Here is a 21,966-nt window from a genome sequence, read left to right as displayed (position 1 = left end):
CATATGTCATAGGTTCGCTCGAGCGGAGGTTCACTCAGCTCGAGGGAATTCAGACAGAAAGCTTCGCTCGACATTCGCTCGACATTCAGCTCGAGCGAATTCAGACAGAGAGCTTCGCTCAAGTATCGCTCGACATTCAGCTCGAGCAATATCCAAGTCAGAGAGCCTCGCTCGACACCCAACTCGAGCGAGTTCAGGCAGAGAGCTTCGCTCGACTCTAGCACAACTGTTGGCTTGAGTGAAGTGCAGAATATCTACGTTCGCTTGACACTCGCTCGACGTTCGCTCGAGCCAATGTTCACAAAAGTGAATTCTCACTTTTCCTATAAATATCAAATGGCGCCCATTTCTTTTCTATCTTCTTCAGAATACATTTTGCTCTTGTTTTAGTGTTTTCTTGAGAGAGAAGTCTAAAGTGAGTTTGAGAGATAACTTCCTTGTGAAGTTTTGTTGTATTGATTTGTACTCCATCTCTGTTGATAGTGAAATCTTCGATACCGACCCCACCAGTGGACGTAGGCTCATTTTGAGTCGAACCACTTAATTCTTGGTGTTCTTTCTGTGTGATTGTCATCAATTTCTTTCGTTTAGTTCCGCTACTATACTTCGAGTTAGTCTTAACTACACTTATTCCCAACAAACTGGTATCAGAGCTTGGCTCAGGATCTGGAGGGATGGCTATGGCTAAGTTAGAAGTGGAGAAATTTGACGGTCAAAACAGTTTCAGTGTATGGCGCATCAAGATGAAGGCTTTACTGCGACAACAGGGCTTGTCAAAAGTATTAGAAGTCTCGGTATCTGACGATTCTCAGGGCTCCTTCAAAAGAAGAAGAAGAAAAGGTACACAGTACTATTCTTTTGTCACTATCTGATGGAGTTTTAAGAGAGGTTGCTGACGAGGAGACTGCAACTGGTCTCTGGTCGGCACTTGAGAATCTGTACATGAAGAGATCTCTCACTAACCGGTTGTATTTGAAACAACGGTTATACACTCTCAAAATGAAGGAAGGTACTCTTATTTCTGAACACCTAGATGAATTTAATAAAATCATTATGGATCTGAGGAACATAGATATTAAGCTTAAAGAAGAAGATCAAGCGTTAATTATTTTATGTTCATTACCCACATCTTTTGAGAACTTTGTGAATTCCATGTTGTATGGTAGAAATACAATTTCCTTGGTAGATGTAAAGTCTGCTTTGAATTCTAAGGAGTTGAGGAATAAATTGAGTGTGAAGAACACTAATGAACAAGCTAGTGGCTTGTTTGTTAAAGGGTCCTCAAGCAGGGGTAGATCAAATGACAGGGGTTCAGAGAAGAATAAGGGGAAGTCCAGGGGCAGTTCACAAACAACGTTTAGTAAGAAAAAGGTCAAATGTCATTACTGCCATAAATTTGGTCACTATAAGAACGAGTGTCCAAAATTGAAAAACAAAGAGGACGACACTAGTTCATCTAATGCTGTTAGTGTTGCTGATGATAGGTCTAACGACCTAGATCTTGTTCTAGCAATTAGCGACTCCAATAGTCGCTTTAGTGACAAGTGGGTCATGGACTCAGCTTGCACTTTTCATATGTGTCCGAAGAGGGACTGGTTCACTAACTATGAATCGGTCAACAGAGGCTCCGTTTTGTTAGGGAATGATATGGGTTGCAAAATTGCTGGAATTGGTTCAGTCAGAATCAAGATGTTTGATGGAATTGTCCGGACATTGTCTAATGTTCGACACATTCCAGAGTTGAAAAAAAATCTTATTTCTTTGGGTACTCTTGATTCTCTGGACTACAAGTACACTGGTGAAGGTGGAGCTATCAGAGTCAGTAAGGGCTCTATGGTTGTGATGAAAGGAGATAAGACAAATGGTCTTTATTTCCTTCAGGGCTCTACAGTGACAGGTGCAGTTGCAGTGTCAGCTTCAGATGATCCAGATTCAGATGTCACTCATTTGTGGCATATGCGTTTGGGTCATATGAGTGAAAAGGGAATGTCAATTTTGAGTAAGCAGGGTTTGCTATGTAATCAGAAGATAGGGAAACTGGATTTCTGTGAACACTGTGTGTTTGGTAAACAGTGCAGGGTTCAGTTCTCTACAGGGGTTCACAGAACTAAAAGTTCTGTGGACTATATTCATTATGATCTTTGGGGCCCATCTTCCGTCCCGTCAAAAGGTGGAGCTCAATAATTGCTTACGTTCATTGATGATTTCTCACGGAAGGTTTGGGTCTACTTTTTGAAGCAGAAAAGTGATGTATTTGTCAACTTCAAACAGTGGAAAGCTTTGATTGAAAATCAGACGGGCAAGAAAATCAAGCGACTTCGCACTGACAATGGTATGGAGTTCTGCGGAGGTGAGTTTGATGAATTCTGCAGAAATGAGGGTATTGCCAGACATCGTACAGTTAGACATACTCCACAGCAAAATGGGGTAGCTGAACGGATGAACAGGACCCTCTTGGAGAGAGCTCGCAGCATGCTTTCTAATGCAGGTTTGGCTAAGGATTTTTGGGCTGAAGCAATCAACACGGCCTGTTACTTGGTCAATCGCTCTCTAGCCACAGCGATTGGTTTGAAGACTCTGAATGAGGTATGGTCTGATACTCCTGCTGATTGTTCAAATTTGAAAGTTTTTGGTTGTCCTGCATATTTCCATGTTAATGATGGAAAACTTGAGCCAATGGCAAAGAAGGGCATATTCATTGGGTATGCCAGTGGGGTGAAGGGATTCAGGTTGTGGTGTACTGATCCTAAATCACCCAAGTTTGTGGTCAGTAGGGATGTCACTTTTGATGAAAAGTCCATGCTTAGTCCGAGGAAGGAGAATTCTGAGTTTACAGGACAAGAACAAGAAGTTAGAAAGCAGGTGGAGTTTCAGGTGGAAGCATCCCAAGGGCTGCCCAGTGGCGCCCAAGATCATGCTATTGTAAATGAGCATGATTCTGATTCGAGTAGCGGCGCACAAGGTGAGCAAGACTACAGTATAGCGACTGGTAGACAGAGGAGGCAGATTAGACCACCTCAGAGGTATGCTCATGCAGATATGGTTATGTATGCTCTTACTACGGCAGAGAATATTGTTGGTCAGGAACCTTCCAGTTATTCAGAAGCTGTCAAGAGCGTAGAATCTGCACAGTGCTGCGCAACTATGACTGAAGAGATTGAGTCTCTTCACAAAAACCAAACATGGGATTTGGTTCTGTTGCCAAAGAAGGTAAAGAATGTTGGCTGCAAATGGGTTTTCAAAAGAAAAGAGGGAATCCAGGGTGATACAGATGCAAGATACAAGGCACGCTTAGTTGCTAAGGGCTTCAGTCAGAGAGGAGGCATCGACTTCACTGAAATCTTCTCTCCAGTGGTGAAACACAGTTCGATCAGATTACTACTAGCTTTAGTAGCATTGTATGACTTAGAGCTACAACAACTTGATGTTAAAACAGCGTTCCTACATGGTGAACTTGAAGAGACCATTTACATGCATCAGCCAGAGGGATTCATTGTTGAAAACAAGGAAGATCATGTGTGCAGATTGAAGAAGTCTTTATATGGTTTGAAGCAGTCGCCAAGGCAATGGTATAAGCGGTTTGATTCCTTTATGATTGATCATGGTTATTTGAGAAGTAACTATGATAGTTGTGTTTATCATAAGGAATTATTTGATAAGTCTTTCATTTATTTGCTATTATATGTTGATGATATGCTTATTGCTGCTAGAAGCATATCTGACATAGGTTTGTTAAAGACCCAACTCAGAAATGAGTTTGAAATGAAAGACTTAGGTGCTGCAAAGAAGATTTTGGGAATGGAAATCTTCAGAGATAGGAAAGCTGGAAAGTTGTACTTGTCCCAGGGAAAGTACATTGAGAAAGTGCTTCAGAGATTTGGGATGTTTGATTCCAAACCAGTAAGTACACCACTTGCTACGCACTTTAAGCTTTCAGCTTGCCTATCTCCTCAGACAGATGAAGAGGAACAGTTCATGGCTAGTGTTCCTTATTCAAGTGCAGTTGGCAGCATCATGTATGCAATGGTTTGCACCCGTCCAGACATTTCACAGGCCGTGAGTGTAGTTAGCAAGTATATGGCTAACCCAGGTAAGACTCATTGGCAGGCTGTGAAATGGATACTCAGGTATCTGAGGGGAACCCTGAACTTTGGGTTAATATTTGATAGAGATGTCGATCTCAGTTCCAAAGTTACTGGTTTTGTTGATTCAGATTATGCTGGAGACTTAGATAAAAGAAGATCATTGACAGGTTATGTTTTCACTCTGTGTGGGTCAGCTATCAGTTGGAAAGCAACACTGCAATCCACTGTTGCTTTATCAACTACCGAGGCAGAGTACATGGCAGCAGCAGAGGCTGTTAAGGAGGCCATTTGGTTGAAAGGCTTGGTCAATTATTTGGGTTTACAACAAGATAGGATCTCAGTATTCTGTGACAGTCAGAGTGCAATACATTTGACCAAAAATCAAATGTATCATGAAAGAACGAAGCACATTGATGTCAGGTACCATTTTTTCAGAGAGATTGTTATAGAGGGTGCTATACAGATTCTGAAGATTGCTACTACAGAGAATCCAGCAGATATGATGACTAAGCCAGTTGCAGTATACAAGTTCAAACTTTGTTTGGACTTAATTGGTGTTTGCATTTTGTTATTCCTGTAAGGGATTTGGTGGTGGGGATTGGTTTTGTGATCGAAGGTTTTTTGTGTTTTGGCAGAGTTCAAGCCAAGGTGGAGATTTGTTATGAGGTGGCTTGAATTTAGATTGAACAGTGCATGTGTCGTAGGTTCGCTCGAGCGGAGGTTCACTCAGCTCGAGCGAAGTCAGACAGAGAGCTTCGCTCGACATTCACTCGACACTCAGCTCGAGCGAATTCAGACAGAGAGCTTCGCTCAAGTATCGTTCGACATTCAGCTCGAGCAATATCCAAGTTAGAGAGCTTCCCTCGACCCTCGCTCGACACCCGGCTCGAGCGAGTTCAGGCAGAGAGCTTCTCTCGACTCTCACACAACTGTTGGCTTGAGCGAAGTGCAGAATATCTACGTTCGCTCGACACTCGCTCGACGTTCGCTCGAGCCAATGTTCATAAAAGTGAATTCTCACTTTTCCTATAAATATCAAACGGCGCCCATTTCTTTTCTATCTTCTTCAGAATACATTTTGCTCTTGTTTTAGTGTTTTCTTGAGAGAGAAGTCTAGAGTGAGTTTGAGAGATAACTTCCTTGTGAAGTTTTGTTGTATTGATTTGTACTCCATCTCTGTTGATAGTGAAATCTTCGATACCGACCCCACCAGTGGACGTAGGCTCATTTTGAGTCGAACCACTTAATTCTTGGTGTTCTTTCTGTGTGATTGTCATCAATTTCTTTCGTTTAGTTCCGCTACTATACTTCGAGTTAGTCTTAGCTACACTTATTCCCAACAAGGGTAATAAAGCTGATTTGTTAAGAATTTTGCAGGAAAAGGAAAGATTGGGAAGGAGGCAGCAAGAAGGTGAATTAAGCAGCTTGATATCTGCCTTTTGTACAAAGAATGTAGTGCACTATGGTAAATCTGTTTCTAGGGGTCATGAGGAGCGGGCGCATTACTTTAACTATGCAATACACACCACCAAGAGGCTGTCCACTATTTTTCTCCCTTTCTAGTTTCTAGAGTCAGAAGCTATCACTTATGTTGCTATCCGCTTTCCTCTCAAAGCTTCCACCTAGTTCCATCCCTAGTTCTTCATGGAGGGATGCTGCCCTCTCCCTTACCACCCCCACTCTCACTCTTTATTTTCTATCCTTCCTTTCCTTTTAAAAAAGAATTCCCCTTTCTTCTTCTCCTAGTACTTTTCTTCCTCTTTTCTTACCTACCTACTCAGTTACATCTTCATCCTCCATGGCAACGCTACAAAATCTAGGTGAGTTTTCCAACTGTGACTTCTTCCTCTTTTGTGATTGCGAGAATAAGCATGAGGATGGATCTTTTAAGAGGGTCTACTAAGTACTTTAGGGTGGAATTCTTCATCAGTAACTTCGGTCCAGTCAATTACAACACAATTTTCCTTGGCCTATTGACCAAGAAGACTTTAGACTGGACCAATATTTTGGTCCATTTCTATTTTTTTTATGTTTCTTTAGGCATTGTGCTGACTCTACATAGATTTGTTGGGGTTGCCTACCATCTACTTTTGTCCCTTTGTCAATAATTTTGACATAATATTAATATTTTCTTACTCAGGAGAAAAACTATGCAATTACAATTTAGGCTTCAGGAGAACAAACCATTTCCTCAAAATTCAAAATTCAAGTTTGGACTCTGTCACATTGGGACCATTCTTGTAACCCCTTTTCCTCTTTTGAACTTTTTTATATTTACTTTTGAACAACTGTGCACGTTAGGCTAAATGAATCCATGAGTGTTTCTCTCGGAGCATAGTACTCCATCTTCGGGAAGATACAATATTAATGGTGATCATTGTGTTATGTCTCGTGGAACAACTGCAACTAGATTCAATTTCGATGCAAGAAAGGCGCCCAAACTTCTTTTGCTATATATGTGCGTGTGCATACGTATCTATATTCTCTATCACTGATGATAATCATATACAAGATTTCATTTGAAAAGCACACTACGTGCGTATATATAAGAGATTATTGCCATATGACATATACACAACGATACATAATAACTATAAGCATACACTACGAGAAAAACGGATATTTGTAATCAATTATTTGCAACGAGAAGGTTTATTTGCGACGAAAAAATACTTATTTTAACAGGAAATAGTCATTTTGTTAGAAATAACTGATTACAAATAAACAGTTTTTTTATAGTGATAAACAAAGTACTAGCTATATATAGATACATATGGTCAGTTTGGCCGTCATTAGTTCATGTTGCCCTCTCCCGCTTTGATTCTCATATGCTCTAAGTACGCCTTTCCATTGAGCCTCCGGGAGAAGAAATCCTTAACATACTTTTCCATTCCAACCCTTCGAAACAATGGTGGGTTATTTGAGTTCAATAAAGCAGACGATGGTCCAATCTCTGCTTCAAATTTTGGGTTGAAGATCAACACACCAATCGACATCCTCTCTTTCATTGAATTCACAGTTACCCTGTGCTCGACGCTTTTATAGACCCCATTGCTCAAAATCTGCAAAAGCTTGCATGCATGTTAAACAGATACATACAAGTTAACAAATTAATGCTACATGACATGATCATAAACTTATATATATTAAACAGATCGATACAAGTTGGCATCTTATAAAGATCAATCTCTGACTTGGTCTCAGCACTTTTGGAATGCCATACATGATTAGATCATGTTTTTCGTTAGAACTAGATCCGATACCCTTTATTTATAATATGTTCTCAAATATTCAAAGATCATGGGAGGAAATGTTTAGGCCTGACTAGTTTCAATGGTGTGTTTCCTTAAATAGCTGGCAAGGAGGCCTTAACAATGATTTGGTCTACTCATGCATGCACCTTATAACTTGGGTACTTTTGATCATTGTGATGTGCATATATGGTTTTATACAGATCTTTATTATTGAAATAAACTTAACCAAAAAATCCAAAAACCAAAAACACAAAAAGAGTGAGCTTTGACTTTTGACCGATTTAGGGTCCGTTTAGGTAATCTCAGATATTTCATTTCCAAATATTACTCAAATACAAAACACATTTCAATTTCAAATTTTTAAATTTTTCATCTAATCATTACCTAATCATTACAACTTTCACAAATTTTCAAACAAATTAAAACACAAAAAAATAATTTTTTTTAAAATTTTCAAAAAAATTATATTCAAACAATTTTTTAAATTTTATAATATTTTTATCCAATTTTTTTATCTCTCCTTACCCAAAATTCAATGAAACATCTTAATTAAAATTATTTTACTATTATTCACAATATGGGTCTTATCATAAAATATTCTTAATATCCAAACGAGCCCTTAATGCCAGAAATATAGGTTTTGTTTGTCATGAAAGGTTCAAACATTTGTTATTTGTGTGTGATATATACCAAAACCATCATGTTGTGTTGCATTCCGTGATGTTCTGGCGGCCACCAGATGATATGTCCGTGCAGTTTTTCATATGTACATAACTATAAACGTTAAGAGAAATGATATTTGCAGTCATAGAATGCGTAAATTCCGTGCATTGAATACAATAAGTAAATAATAGATCATCTGGCATTTCTATCATTAGGGCCTTTTAAAAATATAAGTAAATATAGATTCTACATGAAAAAATTAATTTTTTAATAATAGATCACACTCTTTTTTAAAATGAATGCGTGGTACTTGCACAATTTATGATTACTCAAAAGTTAATTAAAACTTCTATTTAACTGAAACAGTACAACCATGTTACGTGAGTACTGGAAGACACCCTGCAGCCAGAGTGTGTCAGTGCCAGCATCCATAGATTATAAATTACTAATGCGCGCCATGTTTGAAAATTGGTTTAGATAACAAGTTTGAACACGAATGCTAAGGTTTCCCGAAAGGAAACTAGATTCAATATATCACCTCTTTTTTTCTTTTTTTTAAGCTTAAAAAGAGAACAAGAGAGAAAAAGAAGGACGCCAAACCTCAAGAATGTCTCCTACATTCACGACGAAGGCATCTGGGAGGAAGCTTACAGGAATCCAAACCCCATCTCTCTTCATTTGAAGACCATCGACTCCATTAATTTGGTGAAGGATTGTGGGCAGGGAGGATAGCGAGTAATTCTCACAGATTGCATTCCATCTTCAAACAGCTCTTCCATCTCTCCCGTTTCTATCATGAGGGCCTTTCCCAGATATCGGAACAGTGTCATGGAAAGTTTTTGCAACTCCAATAAGTAAGACTCCAACGTTACTCTGGTTAAAACAGGAAAATAGAGTAGGTCATGATCGATCATGTTCCATAAAAAACGACCAAAAGAGGGGCCGGGCAGGAGATCAGAAAGAAAGATAAATGTCCTGTACGTGCTTTCTGTGTCACAAAGAGAGAGAGAGAGAGAGAACCTCATAGATGAAGGGAGTTCTGGGAAAAGATATGGCTTTCTTTGATGAATAGGGTTTACAATCAAATAGATCTTATCACCCCAGTCAAGCTTTTGGTCATCGGAACGGACCACGGTTCCAAAGCCTTCAACATCACCTAGTCTTACCTTGACCTTCATTTTTTCTTCCAAGGGAAGCTCGAAGAATCCTTCAATCTCATCATTCAGCTTCTCCATGAGTGAAGATGTAACGCCCCAAACCCGGGTGGTTTGAAGAATTACTACCTGTCACTTATAAACATATTTCCCAACATAACTAAAATAAATCTCCAAAAACTTTACTAACAAAACTCAATCTCATGTCTTCTAAATAAAGACTTTGGAAACTCCACAAAGTCATTACTGCAACAAAAAAAAAATAAACGAATGAGTCCACAATCTCCTAGTAGTTATAACAAACCAAACTGATAATTTCATAAGTCTTACTAAACCCAAAATATAATTAAATCTAAGAGTCATTAAAACTAAAGGATATCGGAATTCCTTCTTTTAACATTCTTTCCTCAGCTTAATCATGCTCACCAATCTAATCCAGGTTTTTAGTTGGACTCTCCACATCATCTGAAAACATTATAAAGATAGGGGTGGGTTATCAACAACTCAGTAAGCAGATGACATATGCTAGCGTGCAAACATGAGCATTTACAAAGTACAACATGCAGAACAAAAAATATTTTTCAGAGTTATCATGCAGAACAAAACATGTTTTTCAAAAGTAATAGAGCGATGGTTTTAAGAAAAGTAAAACCCATAGTACTTTCGCATAACATAACCTGAGTATCATCATTACATCAAAACAGAACAACTTACAGAGCAGAGACCATGTTTCACCCCTGTGGTAGGGTTTTGCTATCCCAGGTGGCCAAACCGGGTAGAGACAGAAGTAAAATCTTTCTCTTATTTTTCTCGGAGCCCCGAGTGTACACACAGGAAAGACCACAATAAAAACCACTTTATTTCCAAAGTGGGTGCACTCAGAGACAGAGAAGTTGGTACCAACTCAAACAGAGCAGAGCAGAGACAAAGTCAGATACAAAATCAGTACACCATGCCAAAGGTTTTCAGATGCCATATCAAAATAAAACAGCGTACCAAAACATAATCAGATCATTCCCACATACTGAAAACAAAAGTCGGAGTACCTTTCCAAATTAATGCACAATTTTTTAGATTCTCGATATCGCTCTTTCTCAAATTTCAGAGACAACTTGACAAAATTTAACTCACGTCTACACAATGCATGTAAGAAAATATTTTTCCTTTTTCGTACAGATTTCATGAGTAGTGCAAATAAGCGACCGAGGTTGGTTTTTCCCAAGTTCTCATTTTATCACAAAATATGCAAAGTTTTCAGAAAGTCAACCTCAGTCTCAATAATTCGTGTAAAACCTAGTATAGAAACCCTGCTTACCTGACTCCTGTAGCGTGTTATCTATGTCTTGAATTCGACCTCTAAAAATCTCATCACTTATTGATTGAAAATAAATATACACTGAGTGTTAAAAGACAATTGACACAACTTCTATCTAAATAATTAAAACTCATAATCCCAAACCATATTATAGCAAAACAACTCACTAAAACTGTCATACCCCATATGATATCGATAAGGTTGGGTGGTGTATGAGATCCCACATTGCTTGGGAATGAGAAGTTCTTGCTCTTTATAAAGTTCTAATGGGGCTCCAATTGTATCGTTGACTAGTCCTTTTGGAGTATAGGCCATGTGGTTTGAACCTTCCATTGGAGCGTTACATTTGGTATCAGAGCCAGGTTTGAGATTCTGCGGACTATAGTATGTAAGATTTCAGAGTATAGATAGTGTTTAAGAAATCATTTTCAGATTTATTGTGATAGTGGAGCGAACAATAGGGTTGAATATTGTAGGTGTGGGACGTCTTAGAATTCGCAGACTTTAGGATTGACTTTGAGGTGTAGGATTTCACCGGTCTATGAACTAAGTTCATGTTGATTAAGGTTTATTTTAATTATGGGGTCTTCTTAAATAATTAGATGGGGTAAGGTATTAGATTTTGGAGATTGACTATTACTACCATTGTGCGTACTTCTTTTCTCTCTTTTATAGGTATTCTTATAATTTTGAAGTATAATATATATGTTTTGTTTTACGAATACCACTAAGTAATTATGTTCATATAAACTCTATTTTTAAAACAATTATTAAAGATCCGAGCTATTTTGTCAGGATGCCACCTCGTCGTCGAGAACGAAGTATTTCGAACTTGAATGCAAACAAGAATGAAAGGGAAGCAAACCCGAGTGCTTCCGAAGTACTACGAGCAGCTGCACATCTATTAATTGATGACCTTGTGCAGAATCCCTCGGGACGCCAATGTAACTATATTGATGGGGGTTGTACCATATAGCAATTCAATTGAATGCAGCCCCCTTTATTTGATGGGAGAGGCGATCCAACTCTGGCGGAGAATTGGATTCAGGACATTGAGGAGATTTTGCGGGTCCTAACCTGTACAGATGAACAGAAGGTGGCGTACGCCATATTCAAGCTAACCGGGGAGGCGAAGAGGTGGTGGATTTCTAAAAGGACTATCAGAGAAGTAGAGGGGACAAAGATAGTTAGTTGGCTGCATTTCAAGCAGATCTTTTTTGAGCGCTTCTTCCCTAGCTTAGTTCATGATGACAAGGCTATGGAATTTGTCACATTGGTGCATGGAGCAATGACGGTACACCAGTATGCAGCCAGGTTTACTGAGTTATCCCGTTTTGCTACTTATCTGATTCCCGATGAGGAAAAGAAGGCTCGCTAATTTGAGCAAGGGCTGAATGAGAAACTTTATGAGCAAGTGGTGGGTTTTCAGATTCGGAGCTTCTCATAAATGGTGAATAAGGCCACAGTTTTTTAGCGAACCCTCCAAATAAGCGTTGCACTGCATGAACAAAGGAAGAGGACTCCTACTGGATACCATTCTAGCATGGATCAAGGACTGTGGAAAAAGAGGAATGAAGGTAATAGCTTGGGAAAAAGGCCGGTTCAGGATAACCAACAGCCCTATCAGTGTAGGACATGCAATCAAGTGCATTCTGAAGAGTGCAGAAAAGGGGCAGGACTGTATTTCCGTTGCGGTAAATCAAGACACTACATTAGGGACTACCCAATGCAATTAGGTAGCAACAAGACGACCATACCGCCACCCCAGAGAAATGAAGTTCTAGCACGAGGCAGCAACCAACATCCTACTGCGCCTGCACGAGTTTTTGCACTAACACCTGGAGAGGTTGAGGGTAGAAATGACGTGATCACTGGTATGACTCATTTGTTTTGCTTTAAAGATTTTATTTTATTATTACTTCTATTGGTTGGTTTTGGTTAAGGCTTTGAATATTTTGGTTCATGTATAAGACTGTTTGGGGTCACAGGTACTCTTTCTTTGTTTTCTAATAACGTTATTGTGTTATTTGACTCGGGAGCGACACATTCTTTTGTTTCCACGGCTTACTCTAGATTTTGCACTTTAGAAATTGAAAGGTTGAAGCACAAGTTAGTGGTCGCGACCCCAACAGGAAATTCGGTAGTCTGTAGTGAGAGTTTACCGGGATGCCCTCTATCTATAGAGGGAAGACTGATGCCAGCAGATTTAATAGTGTTCCACATGATTGGGTTTGATGTGATTTTGGGTATGGATTGGCTAGCTTCCTATCACGCCAGTATTGATTGTTTTAAAAAAGAAGTGGTTTTCATACCCTCAAAAGAAAGTGAATTTCGGTTCACAGGGTTGAGAGTGAGGTTGGTTCCACCCATCATTTCTACCATTCAGGTTGGAAAATTGGTGTGTGATGGTTGTCAATGATTCTTAGCATGTGTGGTAGAAGCACCAAAAGAGGAGTTGAAGTTGGAATAGATACATGTGGTGTGTGAATATCCAGAGGTTTTCCCAGAAGATTTATTTGGACTTCCACCCAAGCGGGAGGTAGAGTTTGCTATTGAACTAGTCACAGGCACGACACCTTTTTCGAAAGCACCTTACCGAATGGCGCCATCTGAATTAGTGGAACTCAAAGAACAGTTGCAAGATTTGTTGGACAAGGGTTTCATTAGGCCCAGTGTGTCACCTTAGGGAGCTCCAGTTCTCTTTGTGAAGAAGAAGGATGGATCGATGAGAATGTGTATTGATTACAGGGAACTTAATCGGGTGACCATAAAGAATAAGTACCCGTTACCCCGTATAAAAGATTTGTTTGATCAGCTTCAGGATGCTCAGGTATTTTCAAAGATTGATCTCCGATTGGGTTACCATCAATTGAAGATCATGGCAAAAGATGTGGCTAAGACGGCTTTCAGGACTTGATATGGCCATTATGACTTTTTGGTCATGCCTTTTGGCCTGACAAACGCCCCAGCAGTATTCATGGATTTGATGAATTGGGTGTTTCATGAATTTTTAGATAAGTTTGTGGTTGTTTTTATTGATGATATACTGATATACACCAAAAGCAGGATTGAGCATGAAGAACATTTGAAGTTGGTACTTGGGACACTCAGAGATAAACAGTTGTTTGCTAAGTTGAAGAAGTGTGAATTTTGGCTTGATTCAATCACGTTTCTGGGGCATGTAGCTTCGAAAGACAACATTTCAGCGGATCCAGGAAAAGTGGAAGCAGTGGTTAATTGGTTGGCGCCGAAAAATGTTCATGAGGTTAGAAGCTTCTTGGGATTGGCGGGTTATTACCGTCGATTCATTGATGGCTTCTCCTGGATAGCAATTCCTCTCACTGCACTCACCAGGAAAAATAATAAGTTTGAATGGACAGCAAAGTGTGAAGAAAGCTTCCAGGAGTTGAAACAGAGATTGGTGACAGCTCCAGTGTTGACAGTCCCCACGGCTAGAGGTGGATTTGTTGTCTATAGCGATGCATCAAGGCTTGGATTGGGGTGCGTACTGATACAACATGGGAAGGTTATAGCTTACACCTCACGCCAACTGAAAGGGTATGAGCAAAATTATCCAACACATGATCTAGAACTCGCTGCAGTCATTTTTGCACTTAAGCTTTGGAGACACTATCTGTATGGGGAAAAGTGTGAAATTTATACGGATCACAAGAGTTTGAAATATTTCTTTACCCAAAAGGAATTAAATATAAGGCAAAGGAGATGGCTTGAGTTGATCAAGGATTATGATTGCACCATTAATTATCACCCAGGCAAAGCTAATGTTGTAGCCGACGCCCTAAGTAGGAAGTCAATGGGACCGACAGTTGCAGCCCTTACCACTCAGCATAGGTTTTTAATGGACGTAGAAAGAGCCGGTATTGAAGTCATTACTAGTGATACAAACGCTTTCATGGCCAGTTTAATAGTTCAACCTGCCTTGATAGATAAAATAAAAGCTGCTCAGAAAGTGGACTCAGTGTTAGTGAAGCTAGTGGAAGAAGTCAAGAACGGGGACAAATCTAATTTTAGTGTTTCCAAGGATGGAGTCTTGAGGTTTAGAGGTAGAGTATGCATACCTGCTGATGATGAACTAAAAAGGGTAATTCTTGAAGAGGCACACCGTTCTTTGTACACAGTTCACCCAGGGAGTACCAAGATGTATCGGGACTTGAGAGAGTCTTTTTGGTGTAATGGTATGAAAAGAGAAATTGCTAAATTTGTGGAACAATGTCTAACTTGCCAACAGGTGAAGGCAAAGCATCAGAGACCTGCATGATTATTACAGCCACTCCAGATTCTAGAGTGGAAGTGAGAGCATATCTCCATGGATATCGTGACAGGTCTACCGAGGACTTTAAGTGGACAAGATGCTATATGGGTGATTGTGGATCGCTTAACGATGACCGCTCGTTTTGTGCCCATTAAAGTTTCTTATAAACTGGAGAAACTAGCTGAGCTGTATGTGCGGGGATAGTGAGGTTGCATGGAGTACCGGTATCTATAGTGTCGGATAGAGATCCTCATTTTACTTCTAAGTTCTGGCGAAACTTACAAGAGGCAATGGGTACTAAGTTAAGTTTCAGTACTGTTTTTCACCCGCAGACAGATGGACAGTCAGAAATGACTATTCAGATTTTAGAAGACATGTTAAGGGCGTGTGTGATGGATTTTAAGGGAACTTGGATGCGACATTTACTATTGGTTGAGTTTGCTTATAATAATAGTTTCCAGGCTAGCATTGGGATGGCACCCTACGAGGTTTTGTATGGCAGAAGGTGTAGATCTCCATTGTATTGGGATGAAGTAGGTGAAAGGAAACTTCTAGGGCCAGAGATTATTTAGCAAACCACAGAGAAGATAGATACCATTCGGGCTAGAATGAAAGCAATTCAAAGCCGACAAAAGAGTTATGCAGATAAACGCCGCCGCCAATTAGAGTTTGAGATTGGAGATAAGGTATTTTTTAGGATTACACCGATGAAAGGAGTTATGAGATTCAGAAAGAAGGGTAAGTTGAGCCCAAGATATATTGGACCGTTTGAGATTCTTGATTAAATTGGACCAGTGGCATACAGGGTGGCTCTACTACCGGCATTCTCGGGAGTGCATAACATGTTTCATGTGTCTATATTGAGGAAGTACATCCATGACCCCACCTACATTATAGATCATGAACCCCTTCAGATTCATGAGGATATGACATACACCGAGGAACCAGTGCGGATTTTGGACAGGAAAAAGCAAATGTTACGGACTCGAACTATCCCTTTGGTTAAAGTATTATGGAATAATCATGCTATCAGCGAAGCATATTGGGAATTCGAGGAAGAGATGCGAGTTAAGTATCCTCACCTGTTTGAAGAGAATTTTTATAGCTTGTAGCAAATTCCAAGGACGGAACTTTTGTAAAGGGGAGGATGTAAGGCCCCGTGTTTGTGAGGCCCGGAACGTGCGCAAAGGCCCAGCCCTTTCCTTGGAGGAATGCGAAACGACGCTTTTTTGGGGTAAGTTTCCCTCCTTCCTCAACCTTTTCTCACCCGATTCTTTCTCCCTCTTTTCTCTTTTTCGGTTTCTGGTTTCCCCCGTATCTCTCTCTCTCATGTTACCCACTTCCCTTCCCATTTCCATCTCTTGTTTTCATTGGTTCTGTTTCGTGAGTCCGAATCTCATGCCATAAATTTCCTCCATTTTCCTTTCCCTCAAAAATCGGTTCTCACTCTATTGCATCCCTCCAATTCTGCAGATTAATGTGCCTCTCTCTCTCTCGCGTACCTCTTTTTTCTGCAGTTGGTATTTTCTCTTCAGACGCGTCTCTTCCTCTTCCACTTGGTAATCATTTGCCTACAGGTATCTCTTTCTCCCTCTCTTTTATTCGACATTTAAGAATCTGAACTACAACCCTCTCAGCCGACCCTTTCTTTCTCATCACTTGCAGATTTGTTTTTGCTTTGTGGTTTTTGGTATTGCGTTTTTGTGGGTCCCCGAATTTGTTTTCCGTGTAACTGTTGAAGCCATCACTGGAGAAGTTAGCTTTCGCGGGTAGGCCATTCTCGTTCTCGGTTTCTTATGCACGCACACACACTTTCACTTCAAGTCAGTTTATTTCATTCCAATGTAATATTTGAAATATGTAGTTCGTGAGTTCTCGGGCATTTTTGTGTGTAAGCAAACACCTTGTGTTGGAATGGTCTTGGAGTTTTGGATTATTTGGGGTTAGACGTGCAGTAAACCAAATGGATACTGGGGATTGAGTAGTGGTTGTTTTTGTACTGTTTGGGTTTTTATACGACCGTTGGAGTGGAGGTTAAACTATTTGGAGTTACATTATTGTTGTTTTGATTGAGTTGTTGGTGATTGCTTGGAGTTAGGGGTCATTGAAGTGGGGTTGATATTTTGATTATTTGTGTTTGACGTTAACTTTGATGGGTGTATAGGTCAATATCAAAATTAGTATATGGTATTTTGGGTTGAAGTGCGGGCTGTCCAGATTATTATATGATTGTTTTTATAACGCCACAATAGAAGACCCAAACCACATGGCCTATACTTTAAAAGAACTAGTTAATGATACAATTGGAGCCACATTAGAACTTTATAAAGAGCAAGAACTTCTCCTTCCCAAGAAATGTGAGATCCCATACACCACCCAATCTTATCCATATCATATGGGGTATCACAATCTACCCCCTTTAAATTCCCGACGTCCTCGTCGGGCCTGTCCATTGTAGGTGGCACGACTCAAGTCCCACATTTCTGGTTGGGATAGGATCTGATACCATTTGTAATGTCCCAAACCTGGATGGCTTGGAGAATTACTACCTGTCACTTATAAACATGTTTCTCAACACAACTAAAATAAATCTCCAAAAACTTTACTAACAAAACTCAATCTCATGTCTTCTAAAGAAAGACTTTGGAAACTCCACAAAGTCATTACCGCAACAAAAAAAAGTAAACTAAGGAGTCAACAATCTCCTAGTAGTCATAACAAACCAAACTGATAATTTCATAAGTCTTACTAAACCTAAGATATAATTAAATCTAAGAGCCATTAAAACTAAAGGACATCAGGATTCCTTCTTTTAACATCCTCTGCTCAGCTTAATCATGCTCACCAATCTAATCCAGGTCCTCAGTTGGACTCTCCACATAATCTGAAAACATTATGAAGATAGGGGTTGAGTTATCAACAACTCAATAAGCAGATGACATATGCTAGAGTGCAAACATGAGCATTTACAAAGTACAGCATGCAGAACAAAAAATATTTTTCAGAGTTATCGTGTAGAACAAAACCTGTTTTTCAAAAGTAACAGAATGATAGTTTTAAGACAAGTAAAACCCGTAGTACTTTGGTATAACATAACCTGAGCATCATCATCACATCAAAACATAGCAACTTACAGAACAGAAACCATGTTTCACCCCCATGGTAGGGTTGTGCTATCCCCGGTGGCCAAACCGGGTAGATATAGAAGTGAAATCTTTCCCTTATTCTTCTTGGAGCCCCAAGTGTGCACACAGGAAAGACCACAATAAAACTATTTTGCTTCCAAAGTGGGTGCACTCAGAGACAAAGAAGTTGGTACCAACCCAAACAGAGTAGAGCAGAGACAGAGTCAGATACAAAATCAGTACACCATGCCAAAGGTTTTCAGATGCCATATCAAAATAAAAGTACAGTGTACCAAAACATAATCAGATCATTCTCACATACTGAAAACAAAAGTCGAAGTATCTTTCCAAATCAATGCACAATTTCTCAGATTCTCAATATCACTCTTTCTCAAATTTCAGAGACAACATGACAAAATTTAGCTCATGTCTATACAATGCATGTCAGAAAATATTTTTCATTTTTCGTACAGATTGCATGAGTAGTGCAAATAAGCGACCGAGGTTAGTTTTTCCCAAGTTCTCATTTTATCACAAAATATGTAAAGTTTTCAGAAAGTCAACCTCAGTCTCAATAATTCGTGTAAAACCTAGCATAGGAACTCCGCTTACCTGACTCATGCATCATATTATCTATGCCTTGAATTCGACCTCTAAAAATCTCTTCACCTATTGATAGAAAATAAATATACACTGAGTGTTAAAAGACAATTGACACAACTTCTATCTAAATAATTAAAACCCATAATCCCAAACCATATTATAGCAAAACAATTCACTAAAACAACCATATAATAATCTGGACAGCTCGCACTTCAATCTAAAATACCATATACTAATTTTGATATTAACCTATACACCCACCAAAATCAACGTCAAGTAAATGAGTAGTAGTAGCCAAAGTGCTCTCTAGCTATGACGATGTCATTTGCGTGCCGAAATATAGCACTTGCATATAAATCATGGCCGGGTAGTGCTGCATTTATATATACAGCCAGAAAAGTAATTATTAAATCATTAATTGGATCAGTTCGAATTTTCTAAAAATGAAAGAGATCAACAAACGTGGGTCAATTGAACTAGTATCGCGATCTCCTGTCTGCCATTAGAATAATACTCGTTATTAATAATGAAACCATACGTATTCGAACGGATCGAAGAGTACTATATATATATGTATGGGAAACTGGAAATTCATGCTCAAGAAAAATGAAAATTAACGTTAATTTATGAAATTACTTTTCTGTAATCTTTGTATAATCAAAATATTTTTCTAAAATAAATTATGTGTTTGCATGATTAACAAGCTGGATTTTGAGGTGAAATGCATTCTTTATTATTTAAAAAAATTATATTCATCATCCTTATATTACGCAGTTGCACACATCATCTATTTTTTAACTTTCAGAACTGAACTTCAAAGTAGTTCATTTTCAATTTAAAAAAAAAAAAAAATGATAGGAAATGTATATATCCGTATACCGTACAACTATTAGTTAACATCAGTTAATACTATTCTCATACGGCGGCCATCAACATCGATCGTAACCTTCCCTACTGCAACTCGCGGCCCAGCCGCCTGTGTCACCACTAGCTACCTGCATGCCAACTAGATAAGAAAACGAAACGCGTACGTACGATTCAAACAATCAGGGCATCAATGTCGTGATTCCTAGCCGAAATTAGCTGCTAAATGCTATTTTATATTATATATTATTTTTTAACCGACATATATATATATATAATTCTATTTACAGTCTCTAAATATATAAATTATTTATTAAATAAAAAAAGTACTATTATAATAAAGATATTATTATAATTTTAAAAATATTTAAAGATAAAATTAACTAAACTTATAATATAGTCCCTATTTAAAAACTGTGCATAACGTTGCTATATATGTATATTAATTAAGTTGAATGGAGTATACATTATATTAATGCCGGTTGATGATATATTTTCCTAACTTTTGTTTGACCAATGATGATTATTAGCTAGAACGATTTTCTAGTACACTGCCTAGAAAATAACAATATACCATGTTGAAAAGATGAAGTTGATGATCTCTAATCTTATGTAATAATATGATAATTATTTCATCACATTAATATTGTACGAATATATTAATGTGCTAAATAAGGAGAAAATTTATATATATATATATATATATATAACTTTTTCCGGGGGATAGTTTTTCAATGATGTACGTAAATAACGACATGATCAAATATATAATAACAACTATATCATAATCCATTTATAACTAAGTATTAAATAATTATGTTTTTCTTGTACTTAATTAAACTGTTGCATAGGAAAATAATTTTAAATTAAAGTGAAAGGAAATGATATTTTAATAAGAAGTTGTATATCAGGTGAAAAGAACGTAGGAGTTGTATCATTGTCGACCATTCTAGCCGTGGTAGTACTATCCACACCTTTTGGCTGGTCGGGTGCTGTCCCTCTCCTTGAGTTAGAATTAAATACATATATAAATGTTTGATTTCAAGTTTGACGAAGATCAAAACTACTATGTAAATAGAACTTCGTTATTCATTATCTTATATACATGACTATACACTATATTTATTTTTTATATTTTTAGTTTCATTCTTGCAAAACTAATTGAGTTCTTCTACTCATCATCCCTATACCATATACTTTAATCTAAGAAAATAAAAATAAAAAGATCAAAAATACTTTTTATTGTCTAGTAGAATTTTTCATGCAAAATACTTTGATCCCAATCTTCAAACAAATTATTATTATTATTTATATATCTATTTCATAAATAAAAGAGGCTATAGCCTCATAAATAGTACCTTAATTTTGTTCAAGTTCACACTTAGGTTTTATCCTCATTTGCACAATTACATTTTTATCCTTTAATTCATCATTAAAAACATAATTAAGTTTTATTTTATTATATATTAATTAGAAACTAACAATAATAATAGTAATAATAATAATAAATTACAAGTAATCTAAATTGAAGATTTTGGTTTATTGAACTTTTGTGGAACAAATTAACAACTTAGGATATTTTTATATTTCTTATTAGATTTAAAAATAATAGTATTCTCTTATATAATATTATTTGAAAAAAATAAAAATTATCTTCATATTATTTTTCATAGTAATTAATAAAAATAAATCATATTCATTGGACTAATAATAAAATTATTATTTTTATATTCCAATTAATTTATGTACCGGTTTATAATTAGTCTTTAATTCATCATCATTTTCACAATTTTTCTTTTGCTAACTCATTTCGTATTAATCTATTTGTAGTTCATTATTTTTTAAATTAATATTATTAAAATAGTTTATAACACTTTTATCCTTTAAAAAGATATTTTGGTAAGAACATATTTTTATTTTCTAAGATCATTAATATTGCAATTCCAAATTTAAAAGGAATAATAATATTATGTTTTTAAGTTCAAAAATGAAAATATTGTCTTTAAGTTTAAAGAATAATATTTTATAAGTACTATAGGATATCATTTCAAAAAATAATAATAATTTTCTTCATATGATTATATATATATATAATATGCTCGATCGATCTTCAACAGTGGAGGTTGCGTAATGAATTAATGTTGCATGTTTGCACCTACTACGTAGGCGTTATTTCTACATGAGCCAGCTATAGCTAGCTGCACATGGCTTTATACATGATAGAAACGTGGACAATTAATATTAGTTCTACATAAAGTCAATGACAAGTGTATTGACAATTAAGTTCATGCATATTGCTTTTTCTCATAGCCTTCCAGTAGGATTTACTGATCAGAAACGTCGAAATATCTTTACTTACGTACGAACGATTATGACATATTCCCATATACTATATACTGACATGAGCGCGCATAATTGTAGTCAATATGCATGTATGGGACAAGTAGCATGGAAACCACATGCATTATATGTATTAGAAAAAATTTAATTATAAGTAATTCTGTGCACTAATATGTACATTCATTCAATATAATTGGTTAAAAAATATATTTTATTGAAACTAATGCTAATTTGAATTTAGAATATGAAGGCAACAAAGTTAGTACGTAGATTAATACACAAACTTGCTT

At 37.5% G+C, this 21,966-nt stretch overlaps 1 protein-coding gene and 1 pseudogene across 1 annotated transcript; one reads left to right on the top strand and one right to left on the bottom strand.

Moving 5' to 3' along the window:
• Window positions 1-6,750: 6,750 nt before the first annotated feature.
• Window positions 6,751-9,249, bottom strand: LOC121267533 (annotated as a pseudogene).
• Window positions 9,250-14,798: 5,549 nt separating this feature from the next.
• LOC121267127 lies at window positions 14,799-15,856 on the top strand. The gene is made up of 2 exons (XM_041170998.1): window positions 14,799-14,932; window positions 15,550-15,856. The coding sequence occupies exons 1-2, from the start codon at window positions 14,799-14,801 to the stop codon at window positions 15,854-15,856; spliced, it is 441 nt and encodes a 146-aa protein (XP_041026932.1).
• Window positions 15,857-21,966: the final 6,110 nt, after the last annotated feature.

This window comes from Juglans microcarpa x Juglans regia, chromosome 5S, assembly GCF_004785595.1.
Source record: "Juglans microcarpa x Juglans regia isolate MS1-56 chromosome 5S, Jm3101_v1.0, whole genome shotgun sequence".
Taxonomy (NCBI): domain Eukaryota; kingdom Viridiplantae; phylum Streptophyta; class Magnoliopsida; order Fagales; family Juglandaceae; genus Juglans; species Juglans microcarpa x Juglans regia.
The sequence above is the reverse complement of the archived record's forward strand: the minus strand, read 5'-3'. Positions and strand labels throughout refer to the sequence as shown.

What these genes read in the sequence shown, in the direction of transcription:
- LOC121267127 (XM_041170998.1), top strand. Translation starts at nt 14,799, where the DNA reads ATGGATATCGTGACAGGTCTACCGAGGACTTTAAGTGGACAAGATGCT. An exon ending in CTGGAGAAACTAGCTGAGCT is followed by an intron (nt 14,933 to 15,549) that starts GTATGTGCGGGG and finishes AGTGGCATACAG; the next exon opens with GGTGGCTCTACTACCGGCAT.